Source organism: Convolutriloba macropyga, chromosome 5, assembly GCF_964194025.1.
Source record: "Convolutriloba macropyga chromosome 5, txConMacr16.3, whole genome shotgun sequence".
NCBI classification, from domain to species: domain Eukaryota; kingdom Metazoa; phylum Xenacoelomorpha; order Acoela; family Convolutidae; genus Convolutriloba; species Convolutriloba macropyga.
The window spans coordinates 20,595,407-20,618,731 of NC_134472.1; the positions used below are offsets into that span (position 1 = coordinate 20,595,407).

Below are 23,325 nucleotides of genomic sequence, written 5' to 3' on the forward strand. Positions count from 1 at the left end.
AAACAACTTCAATAACTGTAATTTCTATAAAAATATAGTATCCAAATACTAGGATGCACGATTGACAGGAATGGCATGAAGTTAGGCAGATATTTACGAAACAATTTTTCAAAAAAATTTCATAAACCGATTTAGTAATTATTTCACTTCTGATGGAGCAAGACTATGCTAGCAATTGTTTCAAACTTCCATTTAACTGAAAAAACTGTTCACTGTAAAGAGCTTTATTTTTTTAAAAAAAACTTAATATTTTGTAGTGTTGGCATCAAATGTATCCAATGTTTAGTCAGCTCGGCAAATGTCAAATAAAGCACATTTTAAATGAACTTTGAGATGTGGGCTTACAGGAAGATCCCGCAGAAAGTGACAAAACTATTTTTTTACAAAAGAAGTTTTGTTTCATTTTTTAAATCGGGGAGGTTACAATAATGTTCAAAAACTGTCTCCACTGAATCGAATAGTCTACAAAATAGAGGCCTTATATTGCACAAAAACTAGTTTTTTCATGAAACCAGCAAAAAGAAAAACGACTTATTTCAATATTAGTTTCTATTTACCTCGTTCTTTGGAAAAGAAGTGGTTTTCGTGAAGATCAGGAGTATCACAGTTGTTCAATTGGATTCAGTTTTGGGCAAAAGAGAACAACCATAAGGTAATTCAATTCTGAAAAAATAGTCAAAGACCAAAAGAAAAAGAAAACTAAACTTTTTATTTTCTTTTCTTTTATAAACTTCAAGAGTCTTCTGTTTAATTTTTCTCGATTTTAACGTTTTGCAACGTTTTTCATTTATGTTTACATCGAAAACTTTTTGAAACATTTAATGTCAATAAATTTATGAATTTAAAATAGTAACTAAGAGGAAGACAAGGGAACCCCTGATTAATTCATTTTAAAAATATCCATCTTTTGTTTTTTGAATACTGGTTTTTCATAACGCTATTAAAGAATATTCACTTTTTGTTTTTGCGAATATTTTACATTTCAGTATAAAGTTTTAACAAATGTATTTACAATTTTAACACAGCCTTAACAATTATCACAGATTTAAACATAGCGGGCTAATTGCCGGAAAAAAGCCGCCGTTGACCCGCTTGACGCAAAATTTGATTGAAACAAAAAGAAAAAAATTAAGAGAGAAATTGAAAGAATTTTTATAAGTGAAACAATTTTCTTTATTTGGTGTGCAAATTCTGCATATTTGGTTGGATTCCAAAATTACCTTTAGCAATCGCTTTATTGAACTTTGATAACCTAATGCACTGACTTAATGACCGGGCTTTATATGCTTATCTTGTTTCTTTTGATCTTTTAATTTTGCTCTTTTGACTTTGACTGTATTCACTACATTGCGTAATTCAATGCGCAAAAGAATTTAAATTCCATTCAGTGGAAACGGTGAAATACGTCAGAAGTCATGCGTGAAAATTGTGACTTATGTAAAACGAAAAATGTGATCAAAAGGTAAGTCCTGACGAACAATTCAAAGAATTTTCATTGACTAAACAAAAAAAACTAGAGCTAGAGCGGACTATGAGTGAATTGGGAAAACCAGTTCCAAATAAATCAGATCAAAATTTTTTTTTAAAAATTAAAGTCAAAAGGTCATTTGTTTCAAACGAAAAACAGCCTAGGATGAACTATGAATGGATTGCGAAAAGCATTTAGAAAAAATCCGATTCAAATAACGAAAAAACAGTAATCAAAGTAAAATTGCCCAATGTGATTAAAAACCACTAGTGAGACAGCGAATCTTTGTTCAAACACCAATTTCTAACTCTACTTCAATATTCGAGTGAAAAAAAATCACGCTGCAAAACTACTCGCTTTTTCAATCCCTTTACTGTTTCGGAGTGACCAAAATCACCACTTCAATTTGACTTCAAAAATCATGTTAATATGTGAACAGATCATTAAAAAACATAGCAGAACAGATCCTGAAATATAATCCAAAGCTTTTACCCTGAAGGCCAAACTTAATCCATTTAAATAGAAAAATCCAGTTTTCTATCTTCGAAAATTTTCAAAGATAGGAAACTCGAGAAATATGACTAATGGTTTCAAAAACTAAATGCTTTGAAAAATAAAAAATTTAAAGAAAGCATCTAAGTTTCGCAATAATAATAAGAATGTTCACGTAAGTGTTTTAAATATCGATAAACACGCAACAGCATACTAATTTTAGAAATTGAAAAAATTCAATATTCATCAAAAAACTTGCGGTTACTGGCAGACAATTTTTAATCAATCTGAACTTAACAAGAACAAAAAAATAAGAAAAACAAAGCAGGACAATTATGCCACACAATAAAGCCCAGGATTCTACGTGGGCAAAATTCAAAAACAAGTTTTCAAAAACAATTAAAATATTTCCCTCTCCAAAAAAAAACAATCAGCAACAGAAAGTTTTATCTGAATATTGACAGTGTGTCATTCAAATCATTGCAAGTTAAAATAAATTTCAGAAATTGATAAAGAAAAAACAAAAATGACAAAAATCAGCCAGAACCGAGAAAAATCGTATCTAGGTAAAAATAACAAATGAAGGTTAGATTCAAAAACTCACCAACATTTCAAAAAATGCTATCCCAGTCACAGAAATTTTAGCTAAAAGATAAAGCAAATCAATTGAAGACATTTACGCCACAAAAGAAGGGCAAGGAGAACTCATTTTCGAGTCTTAAGCGACAGATCCACAAGAAAAGCAAAAAAACGGGCAAGAATAAAAAAAAGCTCTGTCTTGAAAAGGATAATTTTAAAGTAATGAAAACCGCCGCTAGGAAAAAAGGCCAATCATTACATTCTAAAAAGCCTCATTAGCTAACAATGAGACCTGTCATGAGATTAGGTGACACGAACCATGGCCTCAAACAATTAGATGCTGCCTCAAACGGCTAGAACTATCATTAATGAGACTAAATGAGAAAGCAACAGAAAGAACTACCAAACTGGGAAGACCAAAAAAATGACAGATACTTTTTAAAACAAGTTTTGACCATGTAGTTAAAAACCCCTATAAATCAATTTAAACTATGGGATCTTCTGTTCCATCCACTAAGATTTCCAATAAGTCCAGTCAATAATTAGACTACAAGAAAGGAAAAAAAGCTGCAAAAAATGCAATCATTGATTTTTAAAAAAATAAAACAAAAAGTCAAAAACATATATAAACCATTAACTGGCCTTTGATAAACTCAAAAAATATTGAAGCATTATTAGAACACCGGTATAACCGTTTGAAAACCTTAGTCCAGAAAATTGGGAGAAAAGGAGCAAAAGAAGAAATCAAATTGCCGCACAAAAAATCGCTATATAACGAAAATTTGTTCAGACACAAATTTCTAAAAAAAACTGTGGAGGTAATTCAGAATTCACGCTTCCACTCAACTCACTTTTTCGCTCCCTTATATGCGCCAGTGCTATTAAAATCGCAATGTCAATTTGAGTTCTTGGCATCAAAAAATTGTATGTTTATTTCAGATCTGTATTTTTAAAAAAGCCAGACTACTGAACCGATATCAAGTAGATATTCTCTTAGATATCCCAACCAGCTACTCACTCGACAACATGAACCTCCTACTTAGTTATATACTTATGAAATTAAAACATAAACAGTAGAAAAAAAACATGAGAAAAGCCAATGATGATTTTTAAAAAATGGTTAAAATATCTGATACCATTTGCTCATAAATAACGTTTCGGAAACAACTATTGCGGAAAAACCTGCAACATCAAAATTTTCATTGCCTAAACGACAGCCAACTTATAGCAAACACGACAGAAACGTCCTACCTAATCATGAAGTGTCAATTTTTAGCGGTCACTCGTACAGAATAACTTCAGATTAAATAGTGAACATGAGAAAATATGAGAAGCTTTAAATCAGATAAGAAAAGATTTAAAGAACTTAAAAAGCAGACAAAAAATGGCTAGCATTTGATGAAAATTTCTCCATTTTTTATATACAAAAAAGGCTGAAAAAGCGTCCCACAGAGAAAATTAGCTCAAATATTTCAGCTTTAAGTCTAATATTTGGCTTAAATGGTGGAAAAGACGATTCCGAACGTACTATTACTAGTTCATGTACTGATTTAAAACAAACAGCATTGGTAGAAAAATTTTAGTTTAACTTAAAAGACCACACTGCAAAAGCTGCACGTGATCAACAAATATTGTTGACTTCGCAAAAAAATTTACGCACTTCACATTTTCTTGCCCTCAAAAAAGAAACCTTGATCCTTAAAAAGAAAACGCTGTCGATGTCGAAAGGCCATATTTGGCGCCTCAAAATGTGTTCAAATGAGTCTTCCTCGAACGCTAAAAATGTGGTATAGGCCTTCTCATTAAGGTGAATAGGTAACAAGTAGACCAAAAAAGAAAATAAAGGGCAAAAATAATTAACTTTTTTTTTCGAAAACAATTATTTTCAAAGTCATGAAAGCCGTTATCTACAAAACTGAATAAATAAATAGGTTATTCTATTCGTCCAAAGGAAAAGCTTGAAACCTGTAATCAATCAGAATTTGTCTTACGTCTACAAAAGAAACGTTAATTATAGACAACAATCAAAAATCAGTTTACATTTTGTGCGAAAAAGCCGTCCCGCAGCCAGTAAATTCATAACAATTCTAAAAAAACATTAGATTTTGTACATTTGCGCCCTCCCTCGACGATAATTATGTCATATGCGAGCTGTAATTAACAAGACTAAGTAACAAATGGACAAAAAACAACAAAAATGCGAAATTAAACAGCGTTAAAAAGAGTTTTTGTTATTTGAAAACAATTGTTTGCAAACTCATGAAAGCCATCAGCTATCTACTCAAAAAATAATTAAGGCTCATTTATTACTTCATGCAATGCCAAAGAGACCTGTCATGATCCAGGTAATTTCATAAGACTAAAAGACACCTTAAAAACGACAGTTAAAGACTATTGTAAAAAATTCAATTAAATTCTTCGAGAAAGGGGTGTCTTCGAGAAAGGGGTGAGGAATTAAATTCTTCGAGAAACCTATGCCTTTCAAGACTTTTAAATGTTCAACGGTGCCCTATTTTGAACGCCAATTATGTAATGTGTGAACTGTCAATAATGTGATAATGTGACAAAACGAGAAAAAAACGTGAGAAACGGGCCAATACCTAAAAATAAAAAAAATTGAAATCTAGTAGTGTCAAAGCCAGAGAAACAAAATTTAACGCTCAAAACAGCAAAAAGATTAAAATTTGAACGAAAGAACAGGACGAAGAAGCATTCTTTCTTTGCTGACACTAAGCTACAAGTTCACCAAATTAAAAGAAAAATAGTGGCGAAGTTTAATAAGCCACTGTTTATTTAAAGGTCAACAATTTTAAAAGTCAAAACGACCAAAATCTTTCGAGTAAAGGAAGTGGATGAATTAATTTAAAACTATTTAAGAAGCCAATTGGACCTGTTAACAGTGAGCTTTGATATAAATTGCTCTGTTCTTTAATTAACATAAAAAAGCTCAAAAAACCCGAGTGATTACAATCCGAATTATTTTATGATTGTAACAGTTCGAGATTGGATCAAAACCAGCCCCGCTATTGCTGTTCGTCCTTATATAGACTCAATTGTTTCGAATGCTTTAGATCTAGATAATTTGTTGGTTAAAAGATCAAAACTAAACGCAGCGTTTTTGATAATAATAAAGTTAGCAAAAAAGGGCAAAATTTTGATTCTAGACTACTCTCAATGGAAGTGGGGGTAAAACTACCTACCTTTGTAGTTTACAAAGACTGTTTTTATTGTTTTGGGGGTATATAATTTCGGCAAATTTAATCAAAGTGGACTAAAATGCTTATTTCGGGCAATTTTAGCTGAAAAAGGATGAATTTTGAAAACTTTAGCCAAAATTTCAGTCAAAAAAATTAATCAAAATAGTCAACAATGCATTTTTGTTTCTAAAAATAAAATCAACAGTACCATTGTTAACAATTTTCTTATAATATTTAGCAAAATTGACGAAAATTCAAGGCAAAATTCCGGAAAATGTGAATAAAAACAACGGAAATCCGTCTATTATTCACAAAACTTCAAACCTCAATAACCCCTGTAAAATACGAAATTCAACAAAATCTTCTTAATTCCGTATTCTACGCTGGAGGTGCTTTTTATTGATACCACTCACAACTCTGTACGATGAATATATGGATCGGTCAAAATTGTCTGAACAAAAAACCCATTTGAGTATATAGTTCCTACCCCCTCAAGAGGGGTCGGAACAATAAGTTATAGTTCCTTTTGTTTCAAGGGTTTCGGCTTGAAACCCGTCCTTTTAATTACTCAGATGTTTTCCGATTTTTCTACAGCATTTATTGTTTCTTTTCATTTTGTGCATCAGCCACCTTATTGGAAGATAGCATGTGTCTTCGAATAATTCCAATTTCGTTCTGTTTAAACATTTAAGTATCAATCGATGGCCATAACGAATTTGACAGATGTAAACAAAATATGAATTTTTGAGTTTGCCAGCTTCATTATTCCGACCCACTTTAGTAGGAAAGGAACTATATAATCAAATGGATTGTTTTGTTCAGTAACTTTTGGCCGATCGAGATTCATCGTAGAGGGTTGTGAGTAGTATCATTAGAAAGCCCGTCGGGGTTTAAGGATTTGTGAACATTTGACATATTTTCGTTGTTTTTGTTCACATTTTCCGTATTTTCACACACTTTACGCAATCAAATCACTGCTTATTAATGACAGCTCTTATTGGCTTCCTAAGGACTTTCAAAGAAACCTATCTAGTGTTTTCAGCTGAAAGCTTATGGTCGTTTTGACTTTTGAAAACACTTGTTTTCAAGATAAACAATGGAATATAGATCTTTGCCACATGTTCTTTTTTGCTGAAATTATAGCTTTTTTCTAATGGATAAAAGCTTAAAAAAATTACGTAAAATTACGTTTTACAAATGCTTTTTTGGCTTTGTTAATACGAGTTTTCACAACAATTTTCTATTTTTGGAAGTTTTCCACTCTTTGGGGTTCTTTCTCTTATCATGTTACAATATAGGTCGGACATCAAATTCTTAGCGTTTAAAAGAGCCACAATTGAACCTATCATTTTTTTCAGTGAATAGATTATGGTTCAAACGGCTTCGACGCCGTCTTCTAGCAAAATTTATTGGAATTTATTTTTTGTCGATCTTTTTGTAGTCAAATGAAACATTCTGGATAATTGCCTGAAGTGGCTCTTAGCGACTCCCTCTGGATGATCAAACTAACAGATTTCCTGATTTCAGTTGGCAGCTCCTTTTTCAAGATTTAGAAATCGAATGTAGACGTATTTATTAACTTTTCTGTTCTTTTTTTTGTCTACTTTTTACCTGGTGTCATTAACTAGAAGTCGCATATCACATTATTGGTATTGAAGAAAAGAATAATTGAATATATCGAATATTTTAAGTCCATTGTTTATTGTTTTAAGCGCTTCGACACGTTTATTGCATAAAAATTTAAATTTTGGATTTTTCTATATTTGTCGTTCTTTTTGTAGGCGTACATAATAATAACAGGTCTCAATGTTTTGGCGTAAAATTTAATTGATTATTTTTCGTCGGTTATTGTTGTCTGTTTTTGTAAGTCTCAATGTTTTTATATGGAGGTATGAACGAACATAAACCTATTTGAAGACCTCTGTTGAGATCACTGATTTTCATTATTTGAAATATTTTGTTTTCAAAAAATATAAACATAACTAACTAACGTCGGGCGAATTGCTCTCAAAGAGCCGGCGAGCGGTTGACTTCGTCATTAGCTAGCCACGGTTTAGTGAGGATAGCGGGGGTGAACCAGGGGGGGGGGGCACGATGGGAGGGGGACCATTGGCTGCACGCAGCCTTTACGGCCTGAACGATTTGCAGGGATGGGGATTGGGCGGGAGGAGGGGTGGAGTGAGGTGGGCTGATGTGGGGGGTTGTTGTGGGGTGCGGTCAATTTCTAAGAACCGCCCTTCACACCATAAGTATAAGTCTCAAAAACAGTTTCTGTGAAACTTATATTTGGAGACTAGTGAACTGAAAGTCTTTTTTTGACTTTTGGATGTAAATTTATGTTATTTTTTTGCTTTGTATTTTCTCGTAGTCTTAATAATGGCAGGTCTCGTAGACGCTCTAATGTGGCATTATACACCAATTATTTTTGAAAAAAAATTGAATTTTTGTAAGCTTTCAATGATTTACCATTTGGTAGACAATTAAGCCAAAATTGTAGATGAGCGGGGTCGGATTATTATGTGCGAACGCACATTACCGAGCCTCCTTGTTGAATTGTACATCTGTAGCATTAATCACTGCTACCAGGTCTCTACAATTGAGGTATAGTTTAGGTCTGCTTAAGATTTCAGCATGCACTCTTCGGTCTATACCATTGGTTTGATACCATAGGTTTCATTGAATATGACCGAGTTTAGGAGTTTTGCCAGCTCTTCTTGTATAAAACTCTTTCTTGAATAAAACATTCCCTTCAACGCTTAAAATTCACGAAAATAAATACTTAATTTAAAAAATGTCGCGTTTTGAGGTTTGCAGAAGTCAAATAGCTTTAGGACAATTGAAAATAAGGCTAACATTTCTAGGATAAGGCTAACATAGGCATCTACATATTTTTTCACGTTTTTAATAATCTCGCAATATTGCAATCTAACATCGCGACAATTATGAATCACGTATTATCATCAAACTTCACTCCATCATATTTAACAACTGCTGAAAGCTTCTAAAACACGAAGGTCAACTTACTTAAACTGAAGATACTCGTGAATATTTCTTTGATTTCAATTTCGTTCATATGCGCCAAGCTTTGATCACAATCCAGAAGTCAGTTGAGCAGTCCAATTCTAACTTCTAATAAATAAGCAGACTTCGTAACTCCAATTAGGCTTCCAAACATCTTCAAATGTGAACTTCTAGAATCATATTTTAGAAATTAACTCAAAGATATCGACCCTTATTGCAATTTGAATTTGCTGAACATAACTGAAATCAGTAATAGCAACAATAATAACCCAAAGACAGCAATACCGTTCAGATAACAGATATCTATAAATAATTTACAAGTAATCTCGGATTTTTGTTTCAATATACGCAAATTAAGTTGAAATCACCAAACGCGAATAGCAGAAAGGATTGAGAAATAGTCAAAAATAAATTCGAAGAAAATGAGTAAAGGGTAAATTTAGGTGGTAACTATATCCCCCAATCTTGTTTAGTCACCCTAAACGTCACAGTAGAGTACAGCTCGATGGTGTAAAAGGAAAGAGATTTATAAACCCACATTTTCAGTATGATAAGTTATATCAATCAGCAGTAACTAGTAATTCCCTGTCAATAAACGCTCACTTCCTATCCCCCATCTATCCCTTCATTTGTTCATTCAATTCTGCATTGACGCACGAGGCAAAAGTTGGGAAATGGAGTTGCTAAGTTATAACACGTCAACTAGGCAAGCTAGTAGTACTATTAGAATTAGTAGTGGTTTAAAAAGTAGTACTAGCAGGCTTTCAGAAAGCTTTGACTGCATATAAAAAAGATATTGATGCAGCAATAATAAGCAAGTTACAATACACAAATTCAGCAGCGGCCGTTAAAGCTCCCAACTTTTCACAGAAAAATCTAAAGAGCGAGAAAAAGCACAAAAAAGCTCGCGCCCGATTTGCGCTCCGCTGAATGTTGAAGGAATTCAGCTTAAAAGTGAAACAAGACGAATTTTTAAACAGAGCCCGCAATATGGACTTAAGGTGGCATTGTAAAACATATTGAGATTGGTAGTGATAATATAACGATAGGGAACTGAAAAGAGGGAAAAGATGAATTAAAAAGACCCGTGGTTAATGGTAAATGTGCACAAAGCAAGCGAATATTCAATTGAATCTGATTAACTTTTTTCGGCTTGACAGATCAATTTCTGACCAATTCAAGAATAGGATGTAAAATTTTCCTTGTTTCCAATCAGGCAAATGTTCTTTTTAAAACCGCTTGCAGTAACCTATAATGAAGGTAACCCAAAATCTGATAACCCAAACTGGAGCAAAAGTTCGTATGATGTAATTTGAAAGTGAAACTCAATATAAACTGATTTCAGTAGAAATTGAAGAACAAATTCTACATAACAGACATCTGAATGTTGAATCAATTTTTTTCTGAACAACTAAACTCAGCCGTCAAATAATGTCATAACAATTTAATAATAAATAATTGTCTCTTAAGAGAATTTTGACGTTTCGAACAATCCAGAACAGTCAAGTAATTGGATACCATCAAGACGAAGACGTAAATAAATCTGCAGATAAAGAAGTTCAAACAAATATTAGCAGCTTCAATTAAATAATGGGTTATGCATTAATTTCAATTGTAAAATAAGCCAGGCAATTATCAGGTTTTGCAAATGCCTTTTAGCAGCCTTTGTAATAATCAACCGGAAACCGTTCAAGGCAACATTTGCTAAGCACGAGAGAATTCAAACTTTGCCAAAGTCGCGTATTTAAGCTGTGGTAAGAATTGGAAGATAACATTCAAAATCTTTGTAGGCATCGTTGAGATTTTAACAGATTAGAGCGAAATAATTATTATAATGCGCATAAAAAGGGGCTAAGCCTGTTTTTGACAGTTGCTAAATTTAATAAAAATTGCTAATTTGAATTAGATAAAATATTGGTTAGCAGGAATTTGAATAATTTTTAACAAATAGTAACAACAGCCGCGTCAAACAAGGCCAAATTTAAGTTTGCACGCGGTGGGGGTTGAAACAGCTACGATGCTCTGATCTGGTCGATTGCGTCTTTGTCCAGATGCGACAACCATCCCCCTTACGGTAACATAATTACTGAAATCAATCGACACCAATTACAATCTCGCTAAACGATAGCAACACCAGCAGAGCAATTGTAAGTCGCAATAATTGTTAAAATAACTAGAATCCAGACAAGAGAAGAAGTCCTTTTCGAAACAAAAAAGAAGTAAAATTATAGCTACACAATGCTTTCAGAATTTTAGTATAAAATCTGAATTACAGAGCTATCACTTCTTTGAAAATAAAAATTTTGTGACGCAGAATATTCATCGTGCAAGATCTGATAAGTTAAAATTATAATCGTTTAATATCTGATGCGTTTTTTTTTGCAATTTTTTGAAATAAATTACATTCTCATTGGTTCAGACAAGCCCTGATAATTATCGTGTAAGCCCTGATAATAGTGTCTTACGAAGCCGTAGCAAGGTGATGTATAATCTGATAAGTACCGTTAGGATGTTTCGCTAAATTTATCAGACTCTGCACGATAAAAATTTCAGAATTGCTACTGGTTACAATAATTAACGTCACGCATGATATTGGATGATTATTTCGGTACGAAAGCAGATCTTGACAGACAAATTTTATCTTGCTAGATTGTCGCAAGTTTAACACTCAGGTCTCGACTTGAGTTATAAATAATAAACAGTTTAGGGTCCAAATATACGTCACCAAAGCTATTTCTTTGAGCAAGTTGTGCTCCCAAATAACACCATATACTCTAATGTTGATGAAAACATCAAAAAGTACTTTGAATTTTTTCTTGTTAGTCGCGCTCTTGTTACTGTATTAATTTGGCGATCAATGCTTGTTTTTCAAAAAGAAAGGAAAGCTTGTCTTTGATTTTAAAAAGCAACCAAAAAGAGGCAAGCTGGTCGATGGATAGCTATGCAATAAGTTGAGGCGATCATTGGCAACAGATTAACACTGAGACAGAAAGTTTTACGAAACATTCGTCACAGATGTTTGCGTGAGGTGCTAACGAATGCGTACGAATAAAACCATTTCTTTCACTTGAGCTTCAGCTAAAAAAACGAAACTTCAACATAGGTACCTGCAAACGCACATACTCTCATTCCCACCCTTCTCATTCCCAATCTTCGCTCAATTGAAGTTCAACTAGACGACAGAGTGAAATGTCGAAAAAAACTTTCAAAAATTACTTGAGATTAATATACAGAAATCACTCAAACAGAAAAGACAAAAGGTGAAGTGTACAAAATTTACATATGCCCCAGCCATTTGAGGAACCAATAATTTCAACATTTTATTGCAATCTTTATGAAGAAAATCATAATGACTTTTCTGTTTTAAAACAGAAGCTGATTTGTTCCATTAGCACGTGAAGGACATCGCAAGACAGCAAAAAATGTTTTCCGTAAACACAAGACAGCCACACTTCTCTGCTTTTTTCGCATCCCAAGACTAATCGTTAAAGATTTTCAACGATCTAGATCAGCCTCACAATATTGTTAAGGAAAACAAGAAAACAACATAGAAGTGAGATACCTTAAATTTGCGCATAACCTATCAACAATTTTCCCGACGTCACACAGACAATTACGTATAGACCCATAAATGAAAAATAAGCGTTCTTTGTTTCATTAAAAAAAGTGCAGTCTCCTTCCGTAATCTAATTTCAGTTCGAGAATTATAAAATAATAAACTATCTGAAAAATTAGGAAATAGCCAAATCGACTAGCAGAGGAACAAGTATTCCTCTACTAACCTGTCTGCAGCCATTCTGTACGTTGAAATTCAGCATCACTTAAAAACTCAAAAAATTGCTAAATTTAAGGGTCAGCGAATTATATCAAGGAGAAAAATTTAAATGTAGGAAATCTGAAAATGTCACAGAACCGCAAAAATAATTGTGTCTATTAAACCAAAAAACGATTGATTATTCATCTGTTTAAAAATTTCGAATAGAATAATACAAAAAAAGAAGATTTGCTACCATCTAAGACACTTTCAAAAGTGTCGACACAAGATGCCGATGGTAGACCTGATAGAAAAAGGACAACTTGTGAAAGCAAAGTTCTAATGGACTAAGGATAAATTTGGCTCTATCCATAAACCGAAATGGACGTAGTTTCTGGCAAAAAAAGTATTTCAAGATTTCAGAAAATGTCAGTAGTAAAAAAATGCAAAAATTAGAAAGTAAATACGCAAATGTTTGGGAAGACTCTTAAATTATTTGTATTTAATCTTCAGTTCTCATTTCTAAACTTTTTTCCATCTCCTAGCCAAACCAAATTAAACGGCCTTCAACAAAATTTTATTTTGCATTTAACTACAAAAATCAGCTTGAAGTGAAGACATGAAGCAAAACCAAATGAAAATTATTCTACTTAGCCTGCAATATGCTAAATACAAAACTGAACATAAATTGAAGCACCCACAGCAATAGCAAATGGCATACTCTGCTGAAACAAAACTTGCAAAAACTGAGTTGAATTCTCTGAAACAGAAGAGGCAAAAGGTAAATCGCACAAAATGTTAAAAATGGAATCAACGTTTTCAACGTTTTTATTGCAACTTTAAGAAATACTTATTAGAACTTTTGTTTTGAAAGTGAAGCTGACTTGCTCTATAAGCACGCAAAGGAAAAAACAGCAAATCACAAGACCGCAAAATAATTTATTCCGTAAACAAAAAACAAACATAAACCGACAAATGTCGGAAGAATTGCTCTTGAACGACACGCGAGGCAATTTAATTCAGGGTCTGTAGCCTGCCTAAATCAAATTTTCTTTATGGGCACAAAAACCTTGACACTAACGGGATTCGAACCTTTGACCTCCCGATCCGTAGCCACCTGCACTAACCTCTGAACTATGAGTCACTGTTTTCCCCAAACTGCAACCGATTATATATTAGCAACAAGCTTTACTTCGGAGAGAGCAATGAGATCACTCAAAAATGATGAGCGAAAGCGTAAAAAAGTCACTTGAGAAGTCAACGAATGTTCTAGAAGAAAAACGCAAAAATGTCAAGCAAAAAAAATTGCATAAAAAAGACACACACGTTTACAATAATTGTTATGAATTTCGTTCAAGAGCAATTAAAAACAACTTCTCTAAGACTAACCTGTTAAGATTTGGTTGGTGGAAGAAAACAAGAAAACAAACTACTAGCGAGATACCTTAAATTTTGCACAAATCCTATCAACAATTTTCCTTACTTCGCACATAGCCAATTACGTTTAGACTCATAAATGAAAAAAGCATTCTTCGTTTCAACTTATTGTAAATTATTTGAAAATCAGGAATTAGCCAAATCGACTTGCAGAGGAGCAATAAGTATTTTTCTACGAATCTGTCTTCAGTCTGCTGAAAATTTATCTACTTAGGCGGCAAGATGCCAACTACAATACTGAATTTAAAATGAAGCGAGCACAGTGATAGAAGATTGCATAGTCTGCTCAAAAATAATTAGCAAAAACTATGTTATTTCCAAATATATCAGCTATAAAATTTAGCATAAAGGGAGGCGAGAAATTGCGAGGTCGCTCACAATTATTCTATCAGATGCCAAAAAATAAAGGTTTCAACACAGTTTTCAAGGACTACCACGTGATGCTTGTTTCAATGAAGCTCACATGGGACAGAGAGAGAGAGAGAGAGAGAGAGAGAGAGAGAGAGAGAGAGAGAGAGAGAGAGAGAGAATTATTCACCTTTGCTAACAGAACAATGCGAAAATGAACACAAAATTGAGAATAGGAAAAAGCTCAATTGGGATAGCAAAAACAACCAAACAGTTATAATCCTAGAACTAATTCACCGCAATAAATTAAAGCTATGTTCAGTTATTACTATTAACAGCAGCGGCAAGTTTTCTATTTCATCATTAAAAACTTTATCGAGTTTTGCAAGGGCCGGTGAGTTTGCCGAGGTTCGCTTGTGGTGGATTTTCAGCCTAATTCATCAAATATAAAGTTCTTTCTATATTTAACAGAAATTTTCTATATTTTACAGTGATTTTCACTGATTTTTAAACTTAGTTTATGTTCGATTTTAGTGTTTTTGCTGCATCATATTACCAATTTCTTTCAGCAATGACAATTTCTGTACATTTGAATTTAGATGGCGCTGTTGAACGGAACATTTTAGTTCGAAACGTTCTGCTTTATTTTGAATCTTTCGGTTTGTTTTTCAATAAAAAAAATTTGTGGCCAATAACAAATGTTTGGCTGTCTTGTTCAATTATCTGAGTTTTACACAATTTGCAAGCAATGTATTTCAGATTCTTTCGACGTCTCTATCTTTCCCTAAGTTTTTTTAACCTTTCACGTCCACTACTTCAAGGACCGCTTGTTTCAACATCTAGTGAGCGAATAATCTGTTAACAGTTAGTCAAAGTTTCTATTAAAAAAATATTTACAACGAACCTCAGCAAACTCAACGAAACTTGAAAAACTAGATCAACCTAATGCTGGAAAATTGGAACTTGAAGTTGCTGCAGCTGATAACGCCATGATTCCGCTGGTCCGCATTGGGAAGGGTGATAGGTCGTTATCTGTCTTGAGTCTTAGCTTTAAGTTTCAATTAGTTTGGTTGCTCATGTTTTGTTTCAGGTTACACAATTCAAACAAGAGTATCATTTCCGGTTTTACAACATTTCATCATCGTGACTTTACTCGTTACAACTTTTGGAAACAAATCAACTTACAAAAGGCGGTAAAACACAATAAACGTAAGAAGTTAATCTCTAGCATTAACATCCTCCGGGCCCACAAAACCTAACCCTAACCTGGTTGTGGGTTTGGGGTAGACATGCATAAGTTTTACTGCTGGTCTGTTTAATTTGCCTAAAGCGGTCTTAACCTCACATGACCTAGCTATGTTGTCGGGGCCGGTGAAAGTCCGTGTGACTCGTCCCAGCGGCCAGATTCCTCTTGGTGTAAACTCTTCAAGAAGCCAGACAACATCATCCACTTCCAAAGCTGCTTTACGAGACGTCCACTTCTGTCGTTTGTTCAGCGAAGGAACATACTCGGTTAGCAGCCTCTTCCAAATCTGCTGAATTCTCTGCTTCACCTGTGTCCACGCCGAACTCTTCAAGGTAAGTGTCTCGTTGAAAACGGCTCCAGGAACATTGCAGAAGGGCCTTCCAAGCAAGAAGTGGTTTGGTGTAAGTGGGTTGTCGTCTTCGTGGTTGCTTCTCACGTGAGTGAGTGGACGCGAGTTGACAAGACACTCGGCTTCACTGACGATTGTGGCAAAGACATCTGGGGTGAGTTTTGCGGAGCCGAGGTTCAAGAGAAGAGCTCGTTTGACACACTGAACGAGTCTCTCCCACACCCCACCGAAGTGAGGAGCAGAAGGAGGGTTGAGCTTCCATTCGACAGACTGATTCAGTAGCTGATCTTTGATGTAGTCGTGGTCCAACATCAGTGGTCTTCTTCTGATCTGCTTTCTTGCTCCCAGGAAGTTGGATCCGTTGTCCGACAGGAACAACCGCGTTGGCCGCGTCGAGCGATGAAGCGTCGGATTGCTGTCAAACACTTGTCTGTGCTGAGGTCCTCTGCAACTTCCAGGTGAATTGCTCTTGTAACCAAGCAAGTGAATAGGCAGATGTAGGTCTTCACTTCTGTAACACGATGAACGACGGCAAAAGGTCCAAGGTAGTCCACGCCGACATTGGTGAAGACGACTGGTGACTGTGTTTCCTGGAAACGAATGTCTGGCAAGTCTGCCATCGGTGGCTGTAGTCCCTGTGCTCGGAAGCGGCGACAGTCGAAACATTTGAAGGCCAAACTTCTCAGGAAGAGTCTGATTCCAAGAATGTGGCATCTCTGTTGTATGTAGTTGCGAGTGTATTCCACTCCAATGTGCATACAAATTTCGTGGCATTTCTGTATGTAGAGTTGAATGCTGTGCTCTTTAGAGTCCAGGATGATGGGGTGCTTGTCGTCAAAGGGTAGCAAGCTTCGTTTTGTTCTGCCACCAACGCGAAGAAGTCCACTTTCAAAGAAAGGGGACAAACAGAGCAGACGATCTTTCTTTGACAAAGGCTTGTGTTGTTTCATGTCTTTGATGGCGTCTTTGAAGGACTTCTCTTGCGATTTTCTGAAGAAATAAATTCGGGCTTCGTTAATGTCGTCGAGTTCTAGTTTGCCTCTTTGTTTCGATCTGAGATTCTTTATGAACCTTATGACAAAAGCCATAGAGCGCAGTAACTTCGTCCACTTTGAGAATCTGCTGACGTCGATAATACATTCATCGTTGGATGGTTCCATTGTGACGTTTGTCTCCTCCTTGTTACCCAAGGAGTTCTTCCAATGGCTTTCGGGATCACTTAAGAAAGCTGGAGGCGTTAACCACAACACATTGATATCACAGGCTGGTATTCCTCGGGAGACATGGTCTGCAGGGTTGACTTTTCCGCTGATATGCTGCCACTTGGAGACGTCTGTGTTGTTTTGGATCTCTTGTACTCTGTTTGCAATAAAAGTTTTCAATTTGTCTTTGCTTTTGATCCAGGCAAGGACAGCTTCACTGTCGCTCCAAAATTGTCTTGAGGTAACTGGTTTTGTTAGCTGCTTGGAAACAAATTGCATTAGTCTACATCCTAGCACGGCTGCTTGCAACTCAAGTTTCGGGATACTGATTTGCTTTAGTGGCGCAACTTTAGCTCTAGCTATGACAAACCCAGTTGAAACGGTGTTAGCTGATTGAGACCTGATGTAAATGACTGCTCCATAAGCCAGCTGTGAGGCATCACAGAAGCAATGTAACTGGTTTATCGGAGATGGTTCGTTCGGAGAAACAAAACATCGTGGCATTGATATTTCTGGCACATTTAGATATTGCTCTATCCAAGTTTTTATTGCTTTCTGTTTTTCGTCTGACAGGAGATCATCCCATGCAAGTCCTTCTTTCCAAGTATCCTGCAAGATGATTTTGAGTGTAATCAATAATGGGGCAATGATTCCTAATGGATCGAACAAGCAGGCAATTAAGGAAAGGAGCTTTCTGAGTGTGTAGTCCGTTTTGTCTTCCTGAACTTTGGCAAGCTTCTGGTGGAAGAAAGTATCATTAACTGTATTCCACATTACACCTAAGACACGATGTTTGTCTTTTTCGTTGTCACAATGTTCTTTGGGTATCTTGTTAAGACATTGAACAGAGTTTGAGACAAACTTAGTTAGACTGAAACCTCCTTTAGAGAGTGTCTGTCGCAAGTCTTGAACTGCAGTTTCAGCTTTCTGTTCATTGACGAACGAATGTACAAAGTCATCCATGTAGAAACTGTTGAATATTAGATCTTTTGTAGCGGTGTTTCCGAAGTCTTTTGCTGTTTCTTGGAGGACAAATATTGCTGTAGTTGGTGAACATCTGGCTCCAAAGATGAGTCGCGTATACTGGAACTGCTGTACGGAGTTGTTTGAAGGCCAAAGAAAACGGAGACATGACTGATCTTCTGTTCGTATGCAAATTTGCATAAACATGGCCTCTATGTCTGCCATTACTGCAACAGAATTCTGGCGAAAGCGAAGTAGTAAGCCGACCAGGTTGTTGAGAAGGTCGGGGCCTGACAGAAGGTTTTTGTTTAGCGACTGCTTCTTAAAAACAGATGCGGCGTTTGCAACACGCCTGACTTTCCCAGGTTTGTTGGCGTTGGTGACGGGGTGATGGGGAAGGTACCAAATCTTCTCTGGTGCTGGATTTGAGAAAGTTACTGGTTTGACATAACCTTTCTCTAAATCTGTTTCTAAAGTTTTCTCATACAACTGTTTCAACTCAATATCTTTGTTGAGTCGGCGCTGAAGGCTGTCAAGTTGTGCTTTGGCAACCGGATAGTTGTTTTCTAATTTACTGTCCTGTTTCCAAAGTAAACCAATTTCATATCTGTCTCCGATATGATGGATTGTATCTTGTAATATTTGAACTGCTCTTTTACTGTCTGTTGAAGTATCTGTAGTTTCTTCAAACTCGGTTCCTGTATTCTCTATTTTCCAGAAACTGGTCACACATTCACTGAGATGTCTTTCAGTATCAACAGTTAAATTTGTGAGCGCGTGGTCGAAGGCTCTATAACTATGGGATAGGAAGTTTGTTTCCTGTTGGATTGGATTACTTTTTCGTTTAATTGGGCCAGTAATTGTCCAACCGAGAAGATTGCGTAAAGCAAAGGGGCTTCCTGAGGGTCCTTGAAGGAACTCGCGTTCCAAAATGTATTGGGTAGCGTCAACACCTAAAAGTATCTGTATCTTGTTGTCACTAAGTTTAGGAAAATGTATGTGTTGAAGGTGAGGGTAGGACGAACACGCTTCGTTCAAATCATTCACAGGCACATCGCTGAAAGTCCAATCACTCACGGCATGAACGTAGTTTAAACGGAAGAGTGGTTGATCGCTATTGAACTTTCCAATGTCCAACCGAACAAGATTTGCGTGCATGACGGATTCGTCAAATGCGTGCGATACATTCAGATCGAATTCTGAAGTCTTCGGAGCCCGTACCTTGTCGGCTATGGTGTTGAGGACGTATGAAATGGTACTACCATTGTCCAAAATGGCATAACAATTATGTCTTTTATTATCATATCCGAATAGGGTGACAGGTATAACCTGTAGTTGATTCCTCGTTTTTGATGGAAAACCAGGATTGTAAACCTGAGTTGGGATGTCACTGTTTTTGTCTTGTTGATCCAGTGGTTCACACATTGGCAGATCAATTGCTGTCACGTTTGTCGATTCGGGTGATTTTTGTGTCTGTGTGGAGAAGGCTATGGTGTTTGCCATTGCAATGTCGGCAGAGAACTTTTGACGTGCAGTTTTTGGCGGCGTGACTGGGGCTTAGACAATTGAAGCACAAAGAGTTCTTCTTTGCTTCGCTATTGCGTCTGCTGACATCGAGACTGAAAAACTGTGGACACTTGCCAATGTAGTGATCTTGTTGGTCAAGCGGGCATTTTGTTCTGCTCCTACTTGCTGTTGCATTTCTCATAGGCTGCTTTGAACCAGAGAAAGAGGAGCTTCTGTTTGTGTTGTTGCTACTGTTAGCCGTCCATTGCTGAGGCTTTGCACTACCGATGTTCTTATTTGCTGTATTATTATGTTGAAAACTTTTATTGCTGGGGAATGAACTTTTACTTCCTGGGAAATTCTGTGTCCAATTTGAACGATTTTGGTTCTTATTCCGATTGTTGAAGGAACTTGAACCCTGTGGTTCTGGTTGACCTGGATGGTTGTTAGTGTTTGATGAAAATGTGTCTTGTAATTGTTCGAAGGCTCTGGATTGCCGATCCATCCAATCGGAAAGCTCTGTGAGACCTGGATTTGTCCAGTCGTTGTCAACAACATGTTCGGTCCACTTCAACTTGATTGGGTTTGGTAGCTTATCTCGAGCTATCCTGAGCAAGAACGTGGCATTTAGGTCGGCACTGAAGCCATGTGAGGCAAATGTCTGAACAACCTTTCTTAACAACGAAGCGAAAGCTATCAAAGCTGCGTGGTCATTCATAGCCGGTCTTTGGAAAGCTTCTAGTTCTTTTGTTAGGGCACCGACAACGTTTTGCGGGTTTCCAAAGCGTCTGTTGAGCTCTTGAAGGGCGCAAGAGTAAAAGTTTGGGTTGCAAAGAAAGCCGGAGATGCAATCCTTTGCCGGTCCAATGACTAAACTTTGCAAATAGCTCATTCTTTCAGTGTCAGTGATGTCTTCGTTGTTGTGGATGGTCGAGGAAAACATGCTGCTCCATTCGTTCCACTTGAGCGGGTCTCCATCGAACTTCTGAATTCGGATGTCCGGCAGATTTACTGAGCGATGGATATTCCGTTGACGATATGGGTTGGAGTTTTGATTACCAAAGCTTTGGCTGCTCGGGTAAACAGGTCCACGAGGGGTTGCGTTTGAGGGCTCAAAACTACCGTTTGCTAAGTTTGACCAACTGTTTGAGCAATATGCCTGAAATGGGCCGGGATGGCTTGGCGTTGGGAAACGATTGCCGAAAGAGACTGGAACAGGTGTTCTATGGTCAGGTACATTTTCAAAGAGGCCAGTGTTATTAATGGGCCTGGCAGGAGCGAAAGTATTTCCAGCCGGAGGAAGTGTTCCACTAAATACTGGCAGTTGCATATTTGAAGCTGTAGACAATTGTGGGAACGCACAAGTTGCGTCAATAGAGCTCTGTGAAACAATTGCTGGATTCACAATTGGTGCTATTGCTTGAAGGTGCTGATGTCGATTGCTTGCTACGTTGTCAGAGTCTGATTGTTCGAGTGCTGATGGCTGGAGACTATTCTGTACATCAGAACTGATGACTCTTTTGGAGTTTTCTTGCAAAATTCCCATGGCAGACTGCACTTGTCTATGAATAGTAATCAGGTTGGATGTTGATTGCTGGTCTGCTAAATCATTGACTTGTTGTTGCTGTCGTGTATCTCGCATACTTTGAACAACTCCCGGAGACTCAGGTGCAGAGGGAACAGGTATTTGATTACTGCGTGATGAAGAGGCGCTGCTTGGACGCGTTGAAGTGTTTCGGAATGAAAGTTCATGCTTCTTTACAGTTTGTGCAACTTCAACTTTTAGCTTTGTCAAGCATGCTGCATCATTGAGGGAGCCTTCCGCGTCCACATTTTCCGATTGTGTAAGCTGGTCGACAAGTTCGTCTAGTTGTGACATGGTTCTCTTGAATTCATCATGTGTTACTGACACAACTTCGGGTTCCAAACCTGAGTGTATTTGATATTCTAGCTCCTGTTTGAGCTCTTTGACAATATTTAATTTTCGGTGAAACAATCTAACTGTTCCAACAATTGATGGCTTTCGACCTCCCATTTTCTTTGTTGGTCTAACTTTCTGAACTTCAGAGGTAAATTGAAAGGTCAAGTGGGGTGAATATAGGTCCCTTGAAGGGCACAACAAGTGAATTTTTGACCTTGCAGAGGTCACTTAAAGGTGAAATGGGGTAATCTTTTGACCTTTTAGAGGCCACTTAAGGATCAAGTGAGGTGAGTTTTTGAACTTTAGAGGTCAGAGAGGTCAAGTGGTTTGACCTATTAGAGGTCAAGTGGTTTGACCTGTTAGAGGTCAAGTGGTTTGACCTTTAAGAGGTCAAGTAGTTTGACCTATTAGAGGTCAAGCGGTTTAGCCTATTAGAGGTCAATTGGTTTGACCTATTAGAGGTCAACAGATTTGACCTATTAGAGGTCAACTGGTTTGATCTGTTAAAGGTCAAGTGGTTTGACCTATTAGCGGTCAAGTAGTTTGACCTATTAGAGATCAAGTGTTTTGACCTATTAGAGGTCAACAGATTTGACCTATTAGAGGTCAACTGGTTTGACCTATTAGAGGTCAAGAGGTTTGGTGGTTTGACCTCTTAGAGGTCACTTACAGGTCAAGTGTGATGACTATTTGACCTTTTAGAGGTCACCTAGAGGTCGAGTTGCGTGACTGTTTGACCCTTTAGAGGTCAGGTGGGGTGACTATTTGTAGGTCACTTGGGGGGTCCGTGGGGGACAATGGTTGACTTCTGTAGGTCACTTGGGGGGTCCCTGGAGAGCAGTGGGTGACTTTTTCAGGTCACTTGGGGGGTCCCTGGAGGACAATGGGTGACTTCTGTAGGTCAATTGGGGGGTCCGTGGGGGACAATGGGTGACTTTTCAGGTCACTTGGGGGGTCCTGGGGGGACAATGGGTGACTTTTGTAGGTCACTTGGGGGGTCCCTGGGGGACAATGGGTGACTTTTGTAGGTCACTTGGGGGGTCCGTTGGGGACAATGGTTGACTTTTCAGGTCACTTGGGGGGTCCCTGGAGGACAGTGGGTGACTTTTGTAGGTCTCTTGGGGGGTCCCTGGAGGATAATGGGTGACTTTTGTAGGTCAATTGGGGGGTCCGTGGAGGACGGTGGGTGACTTTTGTAGGTCGCTGGGGGAGTCCCTGGGGGACAATAGTTGACTTTTTTGGGTCACTTGGGGGGTCCCTGGGGGACAATGGGTGACGTTTTTGGGTCACTTGGGGGTCCCTGCGAGACAATGGGTGACTTTTGTAGGTCACTTGCAGGGTCCCTGGAGGACAGTGGATGACCTTTGTAGGTCACTTGGGGGGTCCCTGGGGGACAATGGGTGACTTTTATAGGTCACTTGGGGGGTCCCTGGGGGACAATGAGTGACTTTTGTAGGTCGCTTGGGGAGTCCCTGGGGGACAATGGTTGACTTTTTTGGTTCACTTGGGGGGTCCCTGGGGGACAATGGGTGACGTTTGTAGGTCGCTTGGGGGGTCCCTGGGGGACAATGGGTGACGTTTTTGGGGTCACTTGGGGGGTCCCTGGGGGACAATGGGTGACGTTTTTGGGTCACTTGGGGGGTCCCTGGGAGACAATGGGTGACTTTTGTAGGTCACTTGGGGGGTCCCTGGGGGACAATGGGTGACTTTTGTAGGTCGCTTGGGGGGTCCCTGGAGGACAATGGGTGACTTTTGTAGGTCACTTGGGTGGTCCCTGGGGGACAATGGGTGACTTCTGCAGGTCACTTGGGGGGTCCCTGGAAGACAATGGGTGACTTTTTT

At 37.5% G+C, this 23,325-nt stretch overlaps 2 protein-coding genes across 2 annotated transcripts in view; both read right to left on the bottom strand.

Annotated features, from left to right (window-relative positions):
• The window catches only part of LOC142339211 (uncharacterized), a 72,145-nt gene that overhangs the window by 29,587 nt on the left and 19,233 nt on the right, over positions 1–23,325 (bottom strand). The window contains exon 2 of the mRNA XM_075389057.1: positions 8,761–10,843. The gene's annotated coding sequence lies outside the window, so the exon portion shown is untranslated. The remainder of the gene's footprint in view (positions 1–8,760; positions 10,844–23,325) is intronic.
• Positions 15,514–19,481, bottom strand: LOC142340306 (uncharacterized). The gene is made up of 2 exons (XM_075390880.1): positions 16,410–19,481; positions 15,514–16,359 (listed from the first exon to the last, which is right to left on the bottom strand). The coding sequence occupies exons 1-2, from the start codon at positions 19,479–19,481 to the stop codon at positions 15,514–15,516; spliced, it is 3,918 nt and encodes a 1,305-aa protein (XP_075246995.1).